The 18,115-nt window shown below is 39.2% G+C and overlaps 1 protein-coding gene across 1 annotated transcript in view; it reads right to left on the minus strand.

Annotated features, from left to right (window-relative positions):
* Window positions 1–1,152: 1,152 nt before the first annotated feature.
* LOC149177921 (uncharacterized) overlaps window positions 1,153–18,115 on the minus strand; it is a 33,185-nt gene continuing 16,222 nt past the window's right edge. Inside the window, exon 2 of the mRNA XM_089421921.1 lies at window positions 1,153–1,997. Coding sequence (XP_089278047.1) covers window positions 1,153–1,997 — 845 coding nt within the window. The remainder of the gene's footprint in view (window positions 1,998–18,115) is intronic.

Raw genomic sequence — 18,115 nt, forward strand, 5'->3', positions numbered from 1 at the left:
AATATGGTCCCAAAGGCGCGCAACCCGTCAGGCAGAGGCGCGCGACCCGTCAGGCAAACTTCTCCAATTTTCAGTGTACAGCTCAAAAAAACGCAGTTTGACCCTATTTGACTTTTTGGGGTGGATTATTAGGCTCTTTGATGTAATTATTGTACTTTTATGATACTTTTACTCTTATGTACCTCTTCTAGAAGATTCATTCATGAAAAGGGTGAAAATTAAATGAATGAATTGGTTTCCAAGTTTATAGAGGCAAGTTGTTTTGACTGCCTAGTTTGTAGTGCTTAGTTTAGAAGTGGTTGAAACAGCTCCTAGGATAGTGAGCTCGACCCATGGAGGCAGGAAAAGAGGTTAGATGATCTATATTATGTACTTTCTTGCTCATTTTCATGGTTGGACTCTTGAGGGAGAGGCTATCATTGTATTATTCACTGTATCTCTGCAATTTTTGGCTAAGGAAGACCAGGGTTTTGCAGTCCTTTTTGGGATTCTTGTGGTTACATGTATTGATGGTGTGTTTCTCTATGTACTTGTAAGTGTGTTATGTGAAATCATTTCCTTTCTTTTCCTTCTGCACATTAAGCAAACGAAGTGTTAAAGTAAGAATTCATGACTGTCATGCTCTGCTTTTAAGTTTGTTTAATTTCAATGTTTTCTACTGTTTAAGGAGAATTCAAATTTAATGTTTGCTCTCCTTAGCTCCTCACCTGTCATTCCTGACCATCCACCTCAATCAAAGGCATCAATACTGTTTCCTACCTCGCCCCAAAGAACCCCCTGCAGAAACTGTGTCCAAACCCCGCACCCAAAATTGCCATCCCCTCAATTTGCCACCAAAAACCCTAAAAACCCCAAATCAACCCTTTTGATCAGTTTACTAGCCTAAAATCAGTGTTACCCTATTGGTCATCTCATCCATTGAAGATCTCACCGAGATAGACCGGAGAGAGCCCTCTCCCGCCCTGTAGGGCTAGCTACGAGGCGAAGTGGTTTGATGTTGCCTTGAGGTTTACCTTTCTCAGCCTGAGGTGAAATTTCAAGCGCTAACACTCCCCAGAAATGTCAGGAGCACTATCTTCATCTCTCTAACTACCACGCACTGAATCAAAATCACTAGAATTATCCAACTCAGAGTACCACTCTTGCTTTAATTTATGTGCTGCCCATGTAGATAACTGTGTCTTGCACACCAGCTCGGCCATTTCCTGCGTAATGAATCACCAATGAAGGACTGTTTCCTTCCTTGAATATCCTTCCAACATTCCCAGGACCATTTCTATTACCAACATTATCCAATTCCAAATTCAGTTGCCCAGCTTGTAGCCTAACAGGGATAACCACTGATGCACCAGGCTGCAAAGGAAGAGCTGACTGTAACATTTCATACCCAATAGAAATTACGTTTTCCTGTTGCTTCCCAGAAAGTGAAATATTTGCCTCCACCACAGGAACAGCATTTGCAAGACTTATCTGGATATCCCGGATCTTTCCTTCATATAAGACTGTTGATCCATCTCCTCCAACCACATGAGGAATCAAGAGTGGCAATGATGGCACTACCGATATATTTGGATTGGGAACGTTTCTTAACTTGGGTAATCCAGAACTTCGAAAAGGATCAACCAAGACAAGACCTTGTCCTGCTCCAAGTAAAAGATCATCAACATCTCTAAAAAGATGTTCAGTTATTACACCAAAACAATGAACAATGCATCCTTCAACTGTCAATGGACCAACAGAGGTGGGAATCCCAGACAATGATATTATTTGGGATGTATTGGGTAGAAGAGTCACACTCGTAGGAAATGCCTCAAAATTCTCAGAATTAACAGAAAGATATATGCTTTCAATTGACAACTCAAATGTGCATGGGTTTGCTAGCTCCACTAATACTTGAACAGGTTCGCCGACTATCCAGATAATTTCCTGCTTCTTGTCATCACTAGTATCTCCTTTGCCAAAAGGTGTGTAAATAAATGGACCTGAGGGAGCAGATCCTGCCACCAATCTTCCTTTCTAGGAATGTGCTTTACAATCTCCATTTGTGAAGGAAGTGAGGGGATTGAATATAACATTACAAAAGGCAGAGCAAGATCTGCACACCGTGTTCCACAAGGAAGTCTTTCAGTAGAAGTTGTCAGTGCATTAGCTAGGCCATTCTAACCAGCCAGTGTTATAAGTGGATAGTGCAATCTCAACAGTCAAGCTACTGCACTCCATGCAGCCAAAGGATCACCAGCACGACATCCAAACACTTCATCCGATATGAGGACTCACTGAAGGTTACGGGTTGGGGTATAGGCCCGGGTTCGCAAGTCAGTCTTTTGCACTATGAGACGGCCTGTCTAACTTCTTGTGTCGTGAGTGAATTCAAACTCCGGTAGCCGGGGTTCATGCCGCCGGCTACATCGTTGCGGGGTATCATCTTTAACAGGCGGTGTAACCCAACCCCATCGATGGATTTTAATCCGTGTGTCGACTCGCAGGTGCGGAGATGTATCGCCGACTTATGAAGGATACATCGTTGCGTGGCATCTTTAACAGGCAGTGAAGGCCCGGGAGTGTTCTAATGGATTGGTGGAACATTTGCCTTATAGCCAGATGTCATATGCGATTATAACCGGGATATGCTACCATGTGACTACCCTATCAGCAAAACTATGAATAGAAGTGACACATCATTACTCTTCAATGTATATTTTGTGAACCCCACGATGATACAGAAAGCTAATCATTCGATTAGATGTTCATCTATCCACCGGTGGTTGACATACGTCAAAGGTTTAGGCAATTAATATCATCGTTTGACACCAAACGCCACCTAAGAAATGAGTTTCGATGCGTCAGGTGTTTAAAAACGATGTGTGAGCACTGTGGCTTTTATAATGCATGCAGGGTCGTTAGTTTCAATCTAACAGGTGCGTAATACTTGCGGAGAAACTTGTATCATAGGAGCTCAAATTATGTAGAAAATACCACTGAGATTTGCTTTTATGATCTTCAAATGATTAGAAACAAGGAAAACCATTCTTTTGTCATAATTGTTACTTTCAGACGTTCTGTCTAGTGTTTCCACAGTTTTTGTGCATCATTGATTTTTCAGAGTTCTGTCCTTTTCTTCATACTTGACTGAGTGCGAGAATACTAGAGTGAGTGTATACTAGAGCGAGTATATCTGTAATCTTTTTCTTGAGTTCGGATCTTGAACAGAGAGAGTATATGTTTCAGACTTCAGACATAATGATGATCTCCTTATTACTGCTATAACGATGATGAGTCTTCTTCAAGGTTGCCAACAAAAAGTGATTTCAAAATAGGTGCGTAAGATTTGCGGAGAGGCTACGCTGTGGCTAAGGAAAATATTCACCTATGGTAAAATAGACAGCAACACACAAAATGACCAAGAATACTCAGGATGGAGGGAGAATGGAACAATGCACGGAAGGTATTCTCATAAGCTATCGAACAATGGTGAAACTCCTGTAAAGCGTAAGTATTAGCATAATAAGTTCGAATCTCATGCTTAGCAACTAAACAGTTCCAGCATGTAGTTTAGTAGCTGTGATAATCTTTTTTTTTTTTATTCAAAATCTGGTTGCTATTGGCATCAGGTGTGGCAGTGGTGGGGTTTTGAGAATTCTATCGGTGGTGCCAGAAATTAGACAGGATTTGGCAGAAGAAGGTGTAATATCAGTTCAACAAGGACTTAAATAACTGCAAACAGATGAAATTATGTCGTTGCAGATGCAAATCACCGACCTTGGCCATCTATCAGTTCTTTGTTTTTGGGCATAAATTGTATAATACTTCCATCATTCTTTTGTCCAACATTGGCTTCTTCTCTGAGGAAATCATCTTCTAAAATTGCCATCAATGTGCCATTAATAATACTGAGGAGGCTTACATAATTGTTTCTGAAGCTTAAATAAACTTGTATTCTAGTTCTGACTTACTATATATATGATTTTTTTTTTTACAATGATTTGTTATTTTTTGCTCTTGGTGTACACATATTACATAACGTATGAGTCATATCATTACAGGGACAAATATCTCAGATGATAAATCAATACAGTGACAGATTCTCACACTAGCTGATATTTGAATTAAACAACATAAGGACCTCTAGTGAGACCTTGAAACCCTGTATGTATTATCGTGGAGTCTTCAGCAATAAGATAAGCTATATTAGCGATAGAATAAGCTTCACGTCTCTATAATTATCCAACTAATACATCATTGTAAAAATCAACCACTGTAAAATCCCTCTATTTGTCTCTTCATTACTCAAGAGTTCAGTAAATGACTTTAGAACATAATATTTTTTTTTTGAATTCAAATGTAACCTTATCTTTAACAGACTTAACAGATCCGAGAGTTTGAACATGGCTCTGATACCAAAATGTAAAGCCCTGAAATTTTTAACAAGATATAACTATTCCAAATATAAGAATATATCAATTTGTTGTTGAGTACCTACTTGGCTAAAGATGCTTCTGATTTTCTCCAGTTCCCGCTCCTGTTACCAAAAGACCAAAAACCTCCTAGCCAAGCTAGGTATAGTCTCAGCACCCAGCCCCAAAATACTTCAAATTCGAAGTATTTTGGCCCCCGTGCCCAAAAGTCTCAAGAACAACTGCTCAAGCTCCATTATTCTCTGTGTCTTCCTCTTGTTAGTTCCTCCTCTGCCTCCCTCTGTGTCAAAGAATGTCCCCTTTTCTACAATACCCTTCCTCCTTTTATGCCCTCAGAGACTCCTCCACCGCTTCCTCTTTCTTTATTGTTTTAATTTGATAAGTTCATAAGTTGTAGAGGCGGTCACCGCCTTCTCCCCTTCCAATTTGCTGACCATGCACTCTTATTTATACAATATCTCCTTTATCATAATGTTATGTTTCACTTTTGTTTAAATCGAATTATTTTCATAGTATTATGGTTTTATATATTCTTCTCTTTATTATATTCACTATTTAATATATATATACTTTCCTTTGACTTTATAGAATATGTTGTTTCTTTTGTAGAATAATATGTATATCATAACTCTTTTGTACATAATACTTTTGGGTATAGTTCCTTTGTATGTAGTAGGGTACATACTTCCTTTGTTGTGAGTTCACTATACTGCATTTATCTTTAATTTTATATAGTAGAATTATATATATGTATTATAGTGGTGGTACGTATATCATATACCCTACTATATTCTTGTAAGTTGGGTATTCATTTCAATAGTTAATTCGTTACCTAAATACAAACGTTTTTTTTAATATTAACTAATATATACTAGTGCAGTGCAGGCGATGCATGCATATGTAGCTATCATATGCATGTCTCGTGTGCATGCTAATATCTCTATGTCCCCATTAATTTAAGATGGGTCCTTACAATCATCTCACCATGACTTGAGAGTGTACTTATTCCTGCAATTCACTCATGACGGGACGACATCAATCTGAAAACTCCCTACTCTATGATGGTGCATTATCATCCGTGGACTGAGCTTGGGACAACTCACATGCTAGGAAAAAGGGCTTAATGGTTGCGCATTGTGTAGTTTCAATTGGCAAGGAGAGAGATTGATCAATGAGACTATGTAGAGTGCAGCTCAGGCTTGATTGAGGAACTTTTGAGCACAAGCCTCACCAAGGAGAAAACTTGTGCAATGGCCACTGGGAGACATGATTGCGTAGTTCAAGACAGTAGTGGCTGGTGCAAGGTGAGGCTAAGGGAGGTATGTTCTGGGCAGTTTTCAAAGGTAGGAAGGATTGGGCAACAGAGACGCCTAAAAGCCAAAACTGTGCAAATCTTGAGGACAGTGAGCTTCGGCTGAGGTAAGACACTGAGGACACCTAGGGTAAGGGAGGTTGGGATCTCTATGCATTGCGGGATTCCAATGGGTAAGGGAAAATCTTGAGGATTGAAAGTGAAAAATGCGTAGTTCAAGCTGGATTGGAAGGAACTACTTCGAAATTCTTGGAGTCAAGGAAGTGTTGGGCGTGGGATCCCCCCAAGGCAAATTTTGACTAAGTCCGATGTAAAGACTCCGCGATTTGTGGGCGCAGAGCGTGAATATGGTAAATGAGTCAGAGGGTTGTCCACCCTCATTTTTGTAATGTAATGTTGGTTTGAGAGATCTACCCATGGTTCGCGGACCATGGGATTGTATAAATAGAGTGAGGCTCTAAGCATAAATACATCATCATTTGAGGAATCAATGGGAGATCTAATAAGGAAGCATTGAGTCGAAGTGTAGGGTTGTGTCTTTGGGTCGTAGAGTAGGAGAAGGCTCTGCAACTAAGTGCGCAGAGGCCTAGTAGTCCACAATTGAGTTCGTGGACCCTTGCAGCTGAGTGCACAAAGTAGGTCGAGTCTGTAACCAATCGAAGCATTAATAAAAAGAAGTTTTAAAATATTTCTGTGTGTCTTTCCCTGTTTTATGCATTTAAGTATATTTGGTATGAATTGCAAGTTTACTGTTTATTTGCTGCACGAACTTAGATGAATGTGCTGGATAAGTGAATAGAATATAAGGCATTTTTTTACGCGAAGATAACTAATTGTTATAAGAAGATAAGTAAGATCTGCGGTGTGACTTGGGGAAATAGCGCGGATCGCTGCTCTAGCAGCGCGAAAGCCCCACAACCCCTGGTTAGGGTTGTGCGAAGACAAATATAACAGGGCCGCGAAGGTCTCGTAGGCAGGAAAAGTGCGCGACGTAACCTGCGCGAAGGGATTCACAGTTGGACTAAATCAACCCCTCAAACATCTCAAGCGTGCGGATACCTGGTTCCAGCATCTCCCCATACTGCTTCGAGTGAGACCTCAGTCTGCGCTCCACAGACTATTGCTAAAAGGGCCAGTAGTACAGGGATTTGTTTGGCTAATTAAATCTGAACCTGGGTGAGGCCCCAACAAGCCAACAGATGGCTATTGGGCGTGGGATCCCCCCAAGGCCAGTTTTGGGGCTTAAAGCCCAAGTTTTGACTAAGTTCGATGTAAAGACTCTGTGATTTGTGGGTGTGGAGCGCGAAGATGGTAAATGAGTCAGAGGGTTGTCCGCCCTCATTTTTGTAATGTATTGTCAGTTTGAGAGATATACCCATGGTCTGTGGACCATGGGACTATATAAATAGAGCGAGGCTCTAAGCGTAAAGACATCATCATCTGAGGAATCAATCAGAGATCTAATAAGGAAGCATTGAGTCGAAGTGTAGGGTCATGTCTTTGGGCTGTAGAGTAGAAGAAGGCTCTGCAGCTGAGTGCACAGAGGCCTAGTAGTTCGCAGCTAAGTGCGTGGACCCCTGCAGCTGAGTGCACAGAGGCCTAGTAGTTCGCAGCTAAGTGCGTGGACCCCTGCAGCTGAGTGCGCAGGGCAAGTCGAGTCTGTAACCGGTCAAAGCATTAATAAAGAGAAGTTTTCCAATATTTTTGTGTGTCTTTTGCTGTTTTATGCATTTAAGTATAATTGGTATGAATTGCAAGTTTACTATTTATTTGCTGCGCGAACTTAGATGAATGTGCTGGATAAGTGAATATAATATAAGGTATCTGTTTACGCGAAGATAACTAATTGTTATAAGAAGATAAGTAAGATCTGCAGAGTGACTTGGGGAAATAGCGCAGATCGATGCTCTAACAGTGCGAAAGCCCCACAACCCTTGGTTAGGGCTACGCAAAGACGAATATAACAGGGTCGCGAAGGCCTCACAGGCCGGAAAATAGCGTGAAGTAACCTGTGCGAATAGATTCACAGTTGGACTAAATCAACCCCTCAAACATCTCAAGGGTGTGGAAACCTGGTTCCACCATCCCCCCATACTGCTTCGGGTGAGACCTCAGTACATGGATTTGTTTGGCTAATTAACTCCGAACCTAGGTCAGGCCCCAACAAGCCAACAAGAAGGTTGTTGAATTTTGGAATTGTGCAGTGCAACTGCCCTGGAGGATAGTGACTGCGCACTGCGCAGTTCCAACCAACAAGGTTACATAATTGAGGGCTGAGACTACGCAGTGCGTAGCTCAGTCAAGGCCCCGTGAAGCTAAGTTTCTCGGTCAAGAATAATTTCTGAAAATGGCTAAGTGCAGGAGGAAGATGGACTTATGATGAACTTAAACTGTGATCGTACACTTAGCATACTTTGATGACACAACAACATAGACCACCAGGACAACAAACAAAGCATTACCCTCTGAGCGACTGTCTCGTGACAAGAAATGACAAGTGCAACACTTGAGATAGACTTTAGGACATCTGTGATGACTTTGTGTATGAGTGTGATAGGTGTTTACATGGCTAGGATAACTCGTATACACAAATACCAACCTTCGAGGACATAACAACCAAACATGCCAAAAGACGACAATTGATCCAACAAGCGAAAGAGAGCAAGACACTTAGAGGAAACACATGGAATGATTTTAGTGCTTGCAACCATGCATGTGATTGAAGACATAATGATATGACAACGATAAGCGGTCCTTCATGCTACATTGAGAGGTGTATTTCAAAAATATGTGCCTTTGTTTCACATACCTACTCTCCAAAGGGTTATGCATCAGATGGAATCTTCATGCAGTCCCAATCTTCTATCATACCTTAGGTTCCTTGGTCTTCTTATGTAATAACCATCTTTTCTTCTCAGCTCCTTGAGTGTCATCTAGGATTTCCTCCTTCTTCATCACCTTCTTCGTCATCTTGCCATAGCCTAGTAGAATTCATGTATCTGTAATCCACTCATGATAAGACAACATTAGTCTAATAAATCCCTAGTATAAGATGTTGCACTTGAGTTCATAAACTGGGCCGAGACTGAGTGACATGTGAGGGGAGAAGGCCTAGTGACTGCAAAATTGCGCAGTTCAAGCAACCAAGGGTCAATCTTGATCATTGAGACTGTGCAGTGCGCAACTCAGGCCAGACTGAGGGAAATTTCTACAAGTCCTCATTGAGGAAAATAATTACGCAGTGGCCACCGAGAGACAAAATTGCGTAGTTTAAGAAGGAAATGGCTGCTGTGGGATAAGGCCTTGGGAGGAAAAATCTGCACAGTTTTAGGAGGCAAGGTGGACTAGGTTGCTGAGATGCTTGAGGGAAAAAACTGCGCAATTTCTGGAGATAGTGGGTTCTAGTTGAGGGAAGGACACTGGAGGAAGCCAATGTGCAGTTTTGGATGCCAAGATTGGCTAGGATTTCTGTGCATTGCACAGTTCCAACAGGAAAGGAAAAATCTTGAGGGTTGCAGATGCGAAATGCGCAGTTTAGGAAGGCTGGACGGGGCTAGGTTGCTAGGAATACTCTAGAATTTGGCTAAGTGTGGGATCAGTGGAGCCGATGTGAACAATGATAGAACTTGACTATGATCACACACTTGAACACTTAGTGATACAACATAGACCATCCAGAACATATGAAAACATACTTCACTTAATGAAATAACCTTTGTGGCAGCTTACGACAAGTGTGGCTCTGATGATAGACTTTGTGAGGATAAAGGAGACACTTGTGCAATAGTGCATGAAACTTTGGAAATGAGTGTGAAACATGTCTATATGATGAGAACAACCCATTTTCACAAATATTTCCCCTTGAAGAAAAACAAAATTCCCTTTGCATGACAAGCGATAATCCCTATGTCCAAAGATGACACATACTATATAAATATAAAAGCGCGAACGACTCTTAAGATTGAAGAAGGGAGCTTGAAATCATTAGCTTACCAATAAGTGACTAAGAAAGAATCAATCATAGGATCTACAGTAGGCTCCAAAATTCAAGTGTAGGCCAAAATTTTGGAGGGTGTTGCAGCCGCTACAACACTTGCTACTAGAACTTGCACAATCAGATAACACAAGCCAAGAAACGATGAGATCTATGCAATATCATCTAAATACTCTATTCAATAGATAAACATGGTATTGAAATATATGAAATAACAACATCACATATAGGAAAACAAAGAATTCTTTGCATTAATATAAATGGAAGGAGTTTATAACCATAAATAGGTGTTGATCTTGTAGAAGATCTCCTCCAAGGTTGACTTGTCCTTTCCTTGTCACAATGTGCACCTCCAATCACCATAAATGCATGAAATGAAGCCTCTCACAACAACAACATAAGGGTAGAATCACTCTCCAAAATCCAACCCCTTGCATATGGAAGACTGTAAATATATAGAGGAGTGAGGTAAGTTGGGAGTTCTTATCCAATTACCAATCTAAGCTTTTAGATCCACCTTTGATGGGTGGATGGGATCAAAGGATAAGGGATGGAAACTTCAAAGTAGGGTAGGATAGGATCCGAATGTTTTATCTGAGGTAAATGGTTATAACAAATTATGTAAGAGAGGATACTTCCGAAATTTATCTCCTTTCCCTAAATTTCTAGAACCAACACGGGTGCAAAGGGGATCAACCTATAGGTGATCAATGCTGGCCATAGTGGAGAAACCTCTAGGTGAAAGCTATCCAACAAGAGGCCAAGGAGTGTTTCTCCTAAAATTGGCTCAGATGATGCAGTTTTAGGGAGAAACTCTGGGGAATGGAAGAGACATGCGTAGGGATTTGTGCAATGGTGATGACAAGGGGGAATAAGATGTTGATTGATCCCATTAGGAGGCCCATTGATTAGATGTGACAAAATGGCCTATAACAGATGATACACCCACTCTCAACTATATGAAAACAAAAATCATGAAGGTATAATTGTTGATTATCATCATTCAAAGGATTACCATTACAACTATTATGGCAGGTGGTACACCCACTCTCAATTGTATATACATGAGGACATAAAGAGTTCTATGGCCAAACCTTCTCAAGATGAAAGATTTACATAATGGTTGCTGAGTTGAAAATTTGAAGTGGTGTTAAAATTGTACTAAATTTGGATTATTCTCATGGAAATTTGTTTAAATTACATTATAATTAATAAATAATAGCTGATAGTGCACTTTTTTTTTAACAATGTTGGTTATCTTATATTCATTCCAAAAACATAGGCTAAGAACGTTGATACAAAGCTTCTTGTTGATTCGAGATGAGTTCTAGTGTTAGATTCCCCTACCTATACTTTCGTGCTATTACATAGATTAGACTAAATCCTACGTATCCTATGGCATTGACTGCATAGACTCTAACAAACTACTGAAATAAATAAATAAACTTGCACTTCATCATACATTTTACAAAAGATAGATTGCTGATGTATTTTGTTGAGAAAAACCAAGCTTATCCTTAGTGATCCTGATTGATAGGTGTCTCTCTGGGAGAATTTGTTTATGTGTACAAAAAACCAAGCTATAATTAACACCTCTCGTACCACTATTTCTAGAGATTTTTGATGTGCTCCAACTTTTCTTTGAAGGAGGCACAATGAGGACACAATGGGTTTGATGCCATGATCAAGAGGTGAGGTGGGGAGTAAGTAGCACAAGGGAAAGAAGGAACAATAGAGTGGAACTTAGTGGCTCGGTGGAGAATATGAATTCACCAAATTTGGCATATAAATACTTCCAATCTTGTAGAGGAAGGTTTTCCTTAGGCTCATGATCTTTGTATCTAGCCACATGTGATGCTGCTGATGATACCATTTCCTAAGCGAATCGTCTTGTGTAAACATGTGAATCTACATGTATATTAGAAATTTTCCCTTGGATATTTGCTGGTAATCTGTTAGATTATACATGCCAACATTTTTTAAGAGATCCATCTCAATTTCTGAAGGATCGCGTCTATTATCATGGCTTGCATGAGATCTGAATAAATTTCAAGGAATATGCAGGGAGCAGATCTTTTAGTTGACCTTAGCTTCTCCTTGGGGCTAGTGACATGCACTGTTTTCCCATTGATTGAATTTAACATTATTTTCTCTAAGAACATGGAAAAAGGATGCCTCTTGTAGATATGTCAGCTGGTGTTGGATTCAATTCACAATTTTCCCAAGGTTAGTGTTTTTGGGCCTTGTACTTTTGACCATCTTCTAGATGAGGATGGTAGAATCACCAATCACAATGATGTTCCTGAAGCCGAGGCTGCGAAGGATATGAATTCCCAAGAGAAGCCCATAGGCTTCTACTATATTGTTTGTTTAATTTCCCAATCCCCATTCGTAGAGGCCATTTCTTCTCCCTCTTAATCAAGAATGACTCCCCCTGCTCCAACTCTTCCAGGATTTTGTTTGGAGGCCTCATCGAAGAAAAGATAGGATCACTTATGTTCTTTCAACCAATATGTAAATTCTCTGTCCTTCAATATGACTTTTCAATTAGTAAGGTTGGGCCAACTTCTCAAAGGATTATGGGTGTCATGATGAGTCTTATCCAGTACAAATTTGAACCACAACCCTTCTTCAACTCATAGGATTTGCTGGTATAACTTGTTATTTACTTTTGAGAGTCCAATGAGAGGCCCCATACCTTAACACCTATCCTCCTTTGTTTTAGTTTCTTATTTTGAAAAATCTATTTTTTTCTAGCTAACCATAGTTGCTAGCATAGAAATGCAGGGAGGCTGATCCAAAATCACTTAAGAAAGTTCTTTTTTTTGAAGGAGTAAGGGTATTTCGAGTTACATTGTATGAAGAAATCAATGAGATTCAACTCGAAGTTTACCTATGCAGGGAGAGGATGAAGCACAACCTTCTAACAATTTTTGGAGAATGCACATGAGATAAATAAGTGTTGGATGGTTTCCTCCATGCTAAGACACAATGGGCATATAGATGGACCCTATATGCTAGAATTTCGAAGATTATCGGTAGTTAGGATCTTTTTCCTGAGTAGAGTCCATATGAATAATTTCATTTTTGGTATACTTTCAATTTTCTAGACTACTTTCCAATGAGGCCTGAGGGGTTGCTGCTCCTGCTCTCCTTGTAATGCATTGTAGCTGCTTTTAACTGTGAAATCCATTCCCGTCAGATTCCATTTGAAGCTATCCTATTACTTGAATTGTATTGGTGTTTCTCTCTTAAGACATCGAAGTAGGAGATGTCATTGATGATGAAGCTCAGGTAGGATAATTGGAGGTTTCCAACGTTTCCATGAGTTACTTTTTGATCCCAAACTGATATTTGATCTAGGTGTATGATGCTTTTTCCTACCAGCCAATTTTTTAGATGTTAGATTTCTAGAATGGTGGATAAATTTTGTTTACTCATAATACTTTCTTCCCATAGATTTATTTCTTTTCCTCCCCTTGGAATTATGGAGGTGTGAGCTTGGATGAGCGAGAGGGTTTTTTTGCATAACTTCCAAAATTTTTAGCAAGATTTGATAGGAATTTGACTTTGGAGGAGATGATGGCAATGAGTATTCATATATTTTATTTCTAATACTTTCTTTTACCATTCTAATTCTTCAGTTATTAGCCTCCAAGTGACTTTCACTCCCACGGCTAAGTTCATCAGTCTTGGTTGCTTAATGGCTATTCCTCCTCTGTCATAAGGTGTTGTTACATTTTACAACTAAGCAAGATGGATTTTTTTGTTTACGTTCTGCCTCCATACCATAAAAATTTCCTTATGATGATCTCTATTTTCTTTTGTATGCTTGCAGGGGCTTGCAAAATTGCAAATTGGTATAAAGGGAGGGATGGCAATACTGATTTGATTAAGATGACCCCCCTTGCTAGGTTTAGCCATTGAATTCCATAGTGTTAGAGTTTCTTCTTAGTTTTATCTATGACCTTTGTCCATACCTCTATTTTCATATTTTTCTTGGAAATTAACATACCTAAATATTTGAAGTGTGTCCAGTCCACTTTACAAAGTATTCAAAATATTTGAGATATGCATTGAAGAATTCTTGGAGGGGTGTTCTAGCCATATATGCTTCCCTTTAACCTGTTGAGGAGTCTTCTTGAAGCTTTCAAAATTTTATCCAGAGTGGTTTTAAATCTTCTAGAAACTATGGGAGAGGCTCCACTTATGAACAACGTGTCCTCAACAAATTGGGAGTGGTTCATGCTTTTAACACCTCTGTTGTACTAAAGTCCAATGAGAAGCCCTCTTTGTTTGTCATACTCAAGTTTCCTACTGAATGTTTATTCCATGATGATATAGAGAAATGGGGAGATGGGGCAACCTTCTCTTAGCCCCTCGGTGCTCTGAAAGAATTTCCCTGGTCTTCCATTTACCAAAGGAGCTATCCAAGACTTATGGATACATGCCATGATGAGATCAATGAAATCCCTATCAAAACCCAATTTGTCTAAAACAACAAAGAGAAATGAGTGTCTTACCTTGTCAAATGCATTTTCCATTTCGAGTTTTAGAATAAAACCTTATTCTTGTCAGGATAAGCTAGAGTGGATGACTTGCTGCACTAAGAGAATCTTATCCACAATATGTCTTTTTTGGATAAAACCACCTTGGTTTTTAGAGATCAACTGAGGGAGAAGGGTTTTGAGTTGACTTGCATGGATTTTGGTTATTATTTTTCTATGAGGAGTTACACAAGGAAATAGGTCGAAATCGATTAAAGGAAGTGGGCCTAGTTTCTTTTGGAATCAGAGCAAGGAAAGTAGAATTAGTATTACCTCCTATTTTGCGCTTGGCTTGAACCCATTGAATCATCTTGAGCAAATATTTCTTGATGAGCTCCTAATGTGTGCGGTAGAAGGCTATGGTGAATCCATCTAACCCCGATGCTTTATCTGGATGCAAACTCTAGATTGCCTTTTGTAGTTCATCTCATCCACTGGTTTTGTTAGTGCTGCATTGGTATCCTTTGTTACCATATTTGTAGTTGTTCTTAGGAAATATTTAAAACTATCTAGATCTAAATATGTTATCAACAACCTTTTTTAATTCTGGTGTGCTTCCATATTGATCACCTCTTATCCTTCAATGGATAAGTTTCCTTCTCCAATGATCACATCTACTCGGTCTTTTATTCTTCTTGCTTTCGTTTGATTACGGGAAAAAGTTGTGCTCTTGTCACAAGCTTGTATCGACATGATTATGGACTTAACCCTCCAACTCTCTTCTTCTTTCCTATTGGCTTGATATAGCTTCCAACATAAATCTTTTTCCTTGGTTTGAAAGTCTTCAATTTCTTCTTCATTTTCCATTTTCGCCTGTACATATTCCAGTTCTTTTTTTTAGCTCTACTTTCTCCTATGCTGGTTCCTTATATCTTGATTTTTCCCATTCTTTGAGTGCAACATTGACCAAATTTATCTTAATTTCCCACATATAACCTAGCGATCCATTGATTCTAGTTTTCCATGTAGAATGCACTAGTGGCTTGGCCTCTTCTATAGTGAACCATTGTGGATCGTAGAGAAAATGAAGTGGCCCCAAATTTATGCTTTCACCTCTAGATAGAGTAATGGGCTTATGGTCTGATGTTGCCACTGAGGATTTTTGACGAGGCGGTTCCAACTTCTACCATGAAAATTGTGTGAATTAAAAAAAGATCTAGCCTTTCTTTTATGTTACCCATGCCTGTCCTTTTGTTACTCCAAGTAAATTTACCATTTGGAGTGATGTATAATAGGTTATACTCTTCAATTATGGTCTCAATCTTGTCCCTATTTGGATCTAGAAGATAGGAACCTCCTCACTTTTATCCAATGTTCATAACTAAGTTGAAGTCGCCTTCGATTATAACATTCTGGTTACTAGTTGTTGCTAATTGATCTGCTAAGGAATGCCATCAATTTTCTCTATCTCTGTAATGTGGAGGGGCATACACGTTATATACAGTACAACTCTTTCCTGTGCCTTTGTTTTGAAAAAAAAAACTTGATCCAATGTTGTTCTTTGTAGATACATTGTATATCCATGATTGTCTGGTTCCAAATAGTGCACACGCCTCTTGACTTTCCTCTTGCACTGATCACGACTTCTTTGAAATTATTTGTTCTTTTTATTACTAATGCAATTTCTTCTTCACTTAATTTAATGTCTTGGAGTAGAACAATTTTTGGGATTTTTTGATCTGATAAGATATATTTAATTGCATTTATTTTGGAAGCGTGCCCAAAACCTCTACAATTATAGGATACCAAATTCATTAATTACATTGTGGGGGGGTGACAAAGTACTTACCTCTCCCTGCTTGGGTCTGCATTTCCTTTATTATTCTTCCTCAGTATAGATATGTGTCCATTGGTTGTTGGGCTTCCAATGCCATGTCTCTTTGCGTTGCTTCGTCCCACATCTCCTTGTTTGAATTCCTTTCGAATTTATTATGATTTTCTGAAGGTGCCAAGGCTTCTTTCGCTTTGGTTTTGGTTAAAATTCCTGCAAAGGAGGTTACAAGGGGATTTGGTGAGACACAAGGAGACTCAAAATGGGAGATGGTGAGATTATAAGGTGGAAATTCAGGGTTTGGGGGATTGAATGGTGGAGGAGGGGAAGAAACAATAGGATGATTTAGATCAACAGGTTGGTGAGAGGGGGGATCTCTCTCTCTTCACGTTCTGTTGGATTCATATGGAGATCTTCTTGATCTAGTTCGGAAGGTAAGTTTTATAAGGAGTCAAAGGGATTACTAGAGGGTGGATGGGAGGTCCTGATTTGTAGTGAGGAGTTATGATTGGTAGGTGGGGGTTCAGATGAGGAGCGTCTATCTTGAGAGAGTACTGTATGCTTAGAGTATTTATTCGAATTTCCAGAGTTTTTGTGCTTAATGGTTTCCCATTGTGATTCTTGGGTGTCTTGTGGCTCCTCTGCTACTCGCTTTGAACATCTTTTTGTGAAATGTCCTCATTCGTGGCATACCTTGCATTTGAAAGGAAGTTGTTCACAGTCTAGTTACTGGATGTGCATCTAGTTTTCTACCTTGACCTTCACTACCTTCGATAGCCCTTTGCCTAGATCGAATTTTATGCAAATCTGTGTGCATGCATGCATATTTTCTCTTGGCTCGCTTTTGTCTATGTATTTTCTTATTGCATTGCCGATATCTGAGTATCTCCAGCCGAGTCATCTACCCAACAGTGGAGAGGGAGATGGGAAAGGCATACCCAGACCAAAACTTCACTGAGTATGTCAAGTTCTGGATCGAAATATAGTGTCCATTGATTTAAGTATCAACCTATCAAATCCATGAAGTATGGTCCATTCCTGAAGATCAGATTCTGATCTTCCTTGGACTCAAAGTAGAAGGTGAAGTAACCTTTGTCATAAAATCAGATTGAGATTTTTCCTTGAGTTTTTGAGGCCCGGTTACGTTCAATTAATTTATGTACTATTTTAGGAGAGGTCCAAAGTCCCATGAACTGTCTTATCAATCCTTGCTCGACGAGCGAGAGTGTCGCTTTGCGAGGAACTGAAGGAGGTAGTTCTATTTCTAGTATTGCATCTAGCTTCTTGACAAATTTGGAGACTTAAGGTCACTCATGAGGGCGTCCAAGTGAGATGACGAGGCCCATGGAAGCGTCAGTTGTTGGATTGGGTGGGTATGCAGGTGGAGGGGATTCCCCCTGGATCAGCTTCCGGAGGGGCCATCAAATCAATCTGGTTTAGTGAGAGATCGAATCAGAGCATATAGAGAAGCTCCAGAGTACATAGAAAACAATAACAAAACCTTAATCAATAGAAAAGTTACATTTTTTATAGTGATCATTTCTTACATTACATGTTGTGTTGTTATTTATATATTAATTTCTTACAATATATCCATATCTACATAACACACCAATGTAAATTTAATAATTTGAAGGTTTTTTTGTTTTTTTCAAATAATGAATTCAAATAACTTTCCCATTAAAATCGGGACTCGTTTTAAATATTTTTTATTTATATACTTAGAAATTTCCATTATATAAATCCGTTTAAGAATTTTAACCTTGTATGAATAAATAATTGAATTCATAGAAAGAGATACACCAATGTATATGAAAAGAAGATTAAGCATAATGACATTGCCAATTATCATAATTTAATGGATTAACATTGTAAGCATTGCGAGGGATGACACATTTACACTCAAACATATAGACATGAGGACAATTATGCCATGAGATGACACATTTACACTCAAACATATAGACATGAGGACAATTATGCCATGAGACGTAAATTATCATTACATTTTTTCATTAGATCTCCATATGTTGTTATAATTTTTTCCTAACTAAATCTAGGTTGCAAGACATAGAG

This window comes from Pinus tabuliformis, chromosome 4_1 (assembly GCF_031772625.1).
Source record: "Pinus tabuliformis cultivar Carrire ecotype Pingquan chromosome 4_1, CPIR1, whole genome shotgun sequence".
In the NCBI taxonomy this organism is placed as follows: domain Eukaryota; kingdom Viridiplantae; phylum Streptophyta; class Pinopsida; order Pinales; family Pinaceae; genus Pinus; species Pinus tabuliformis.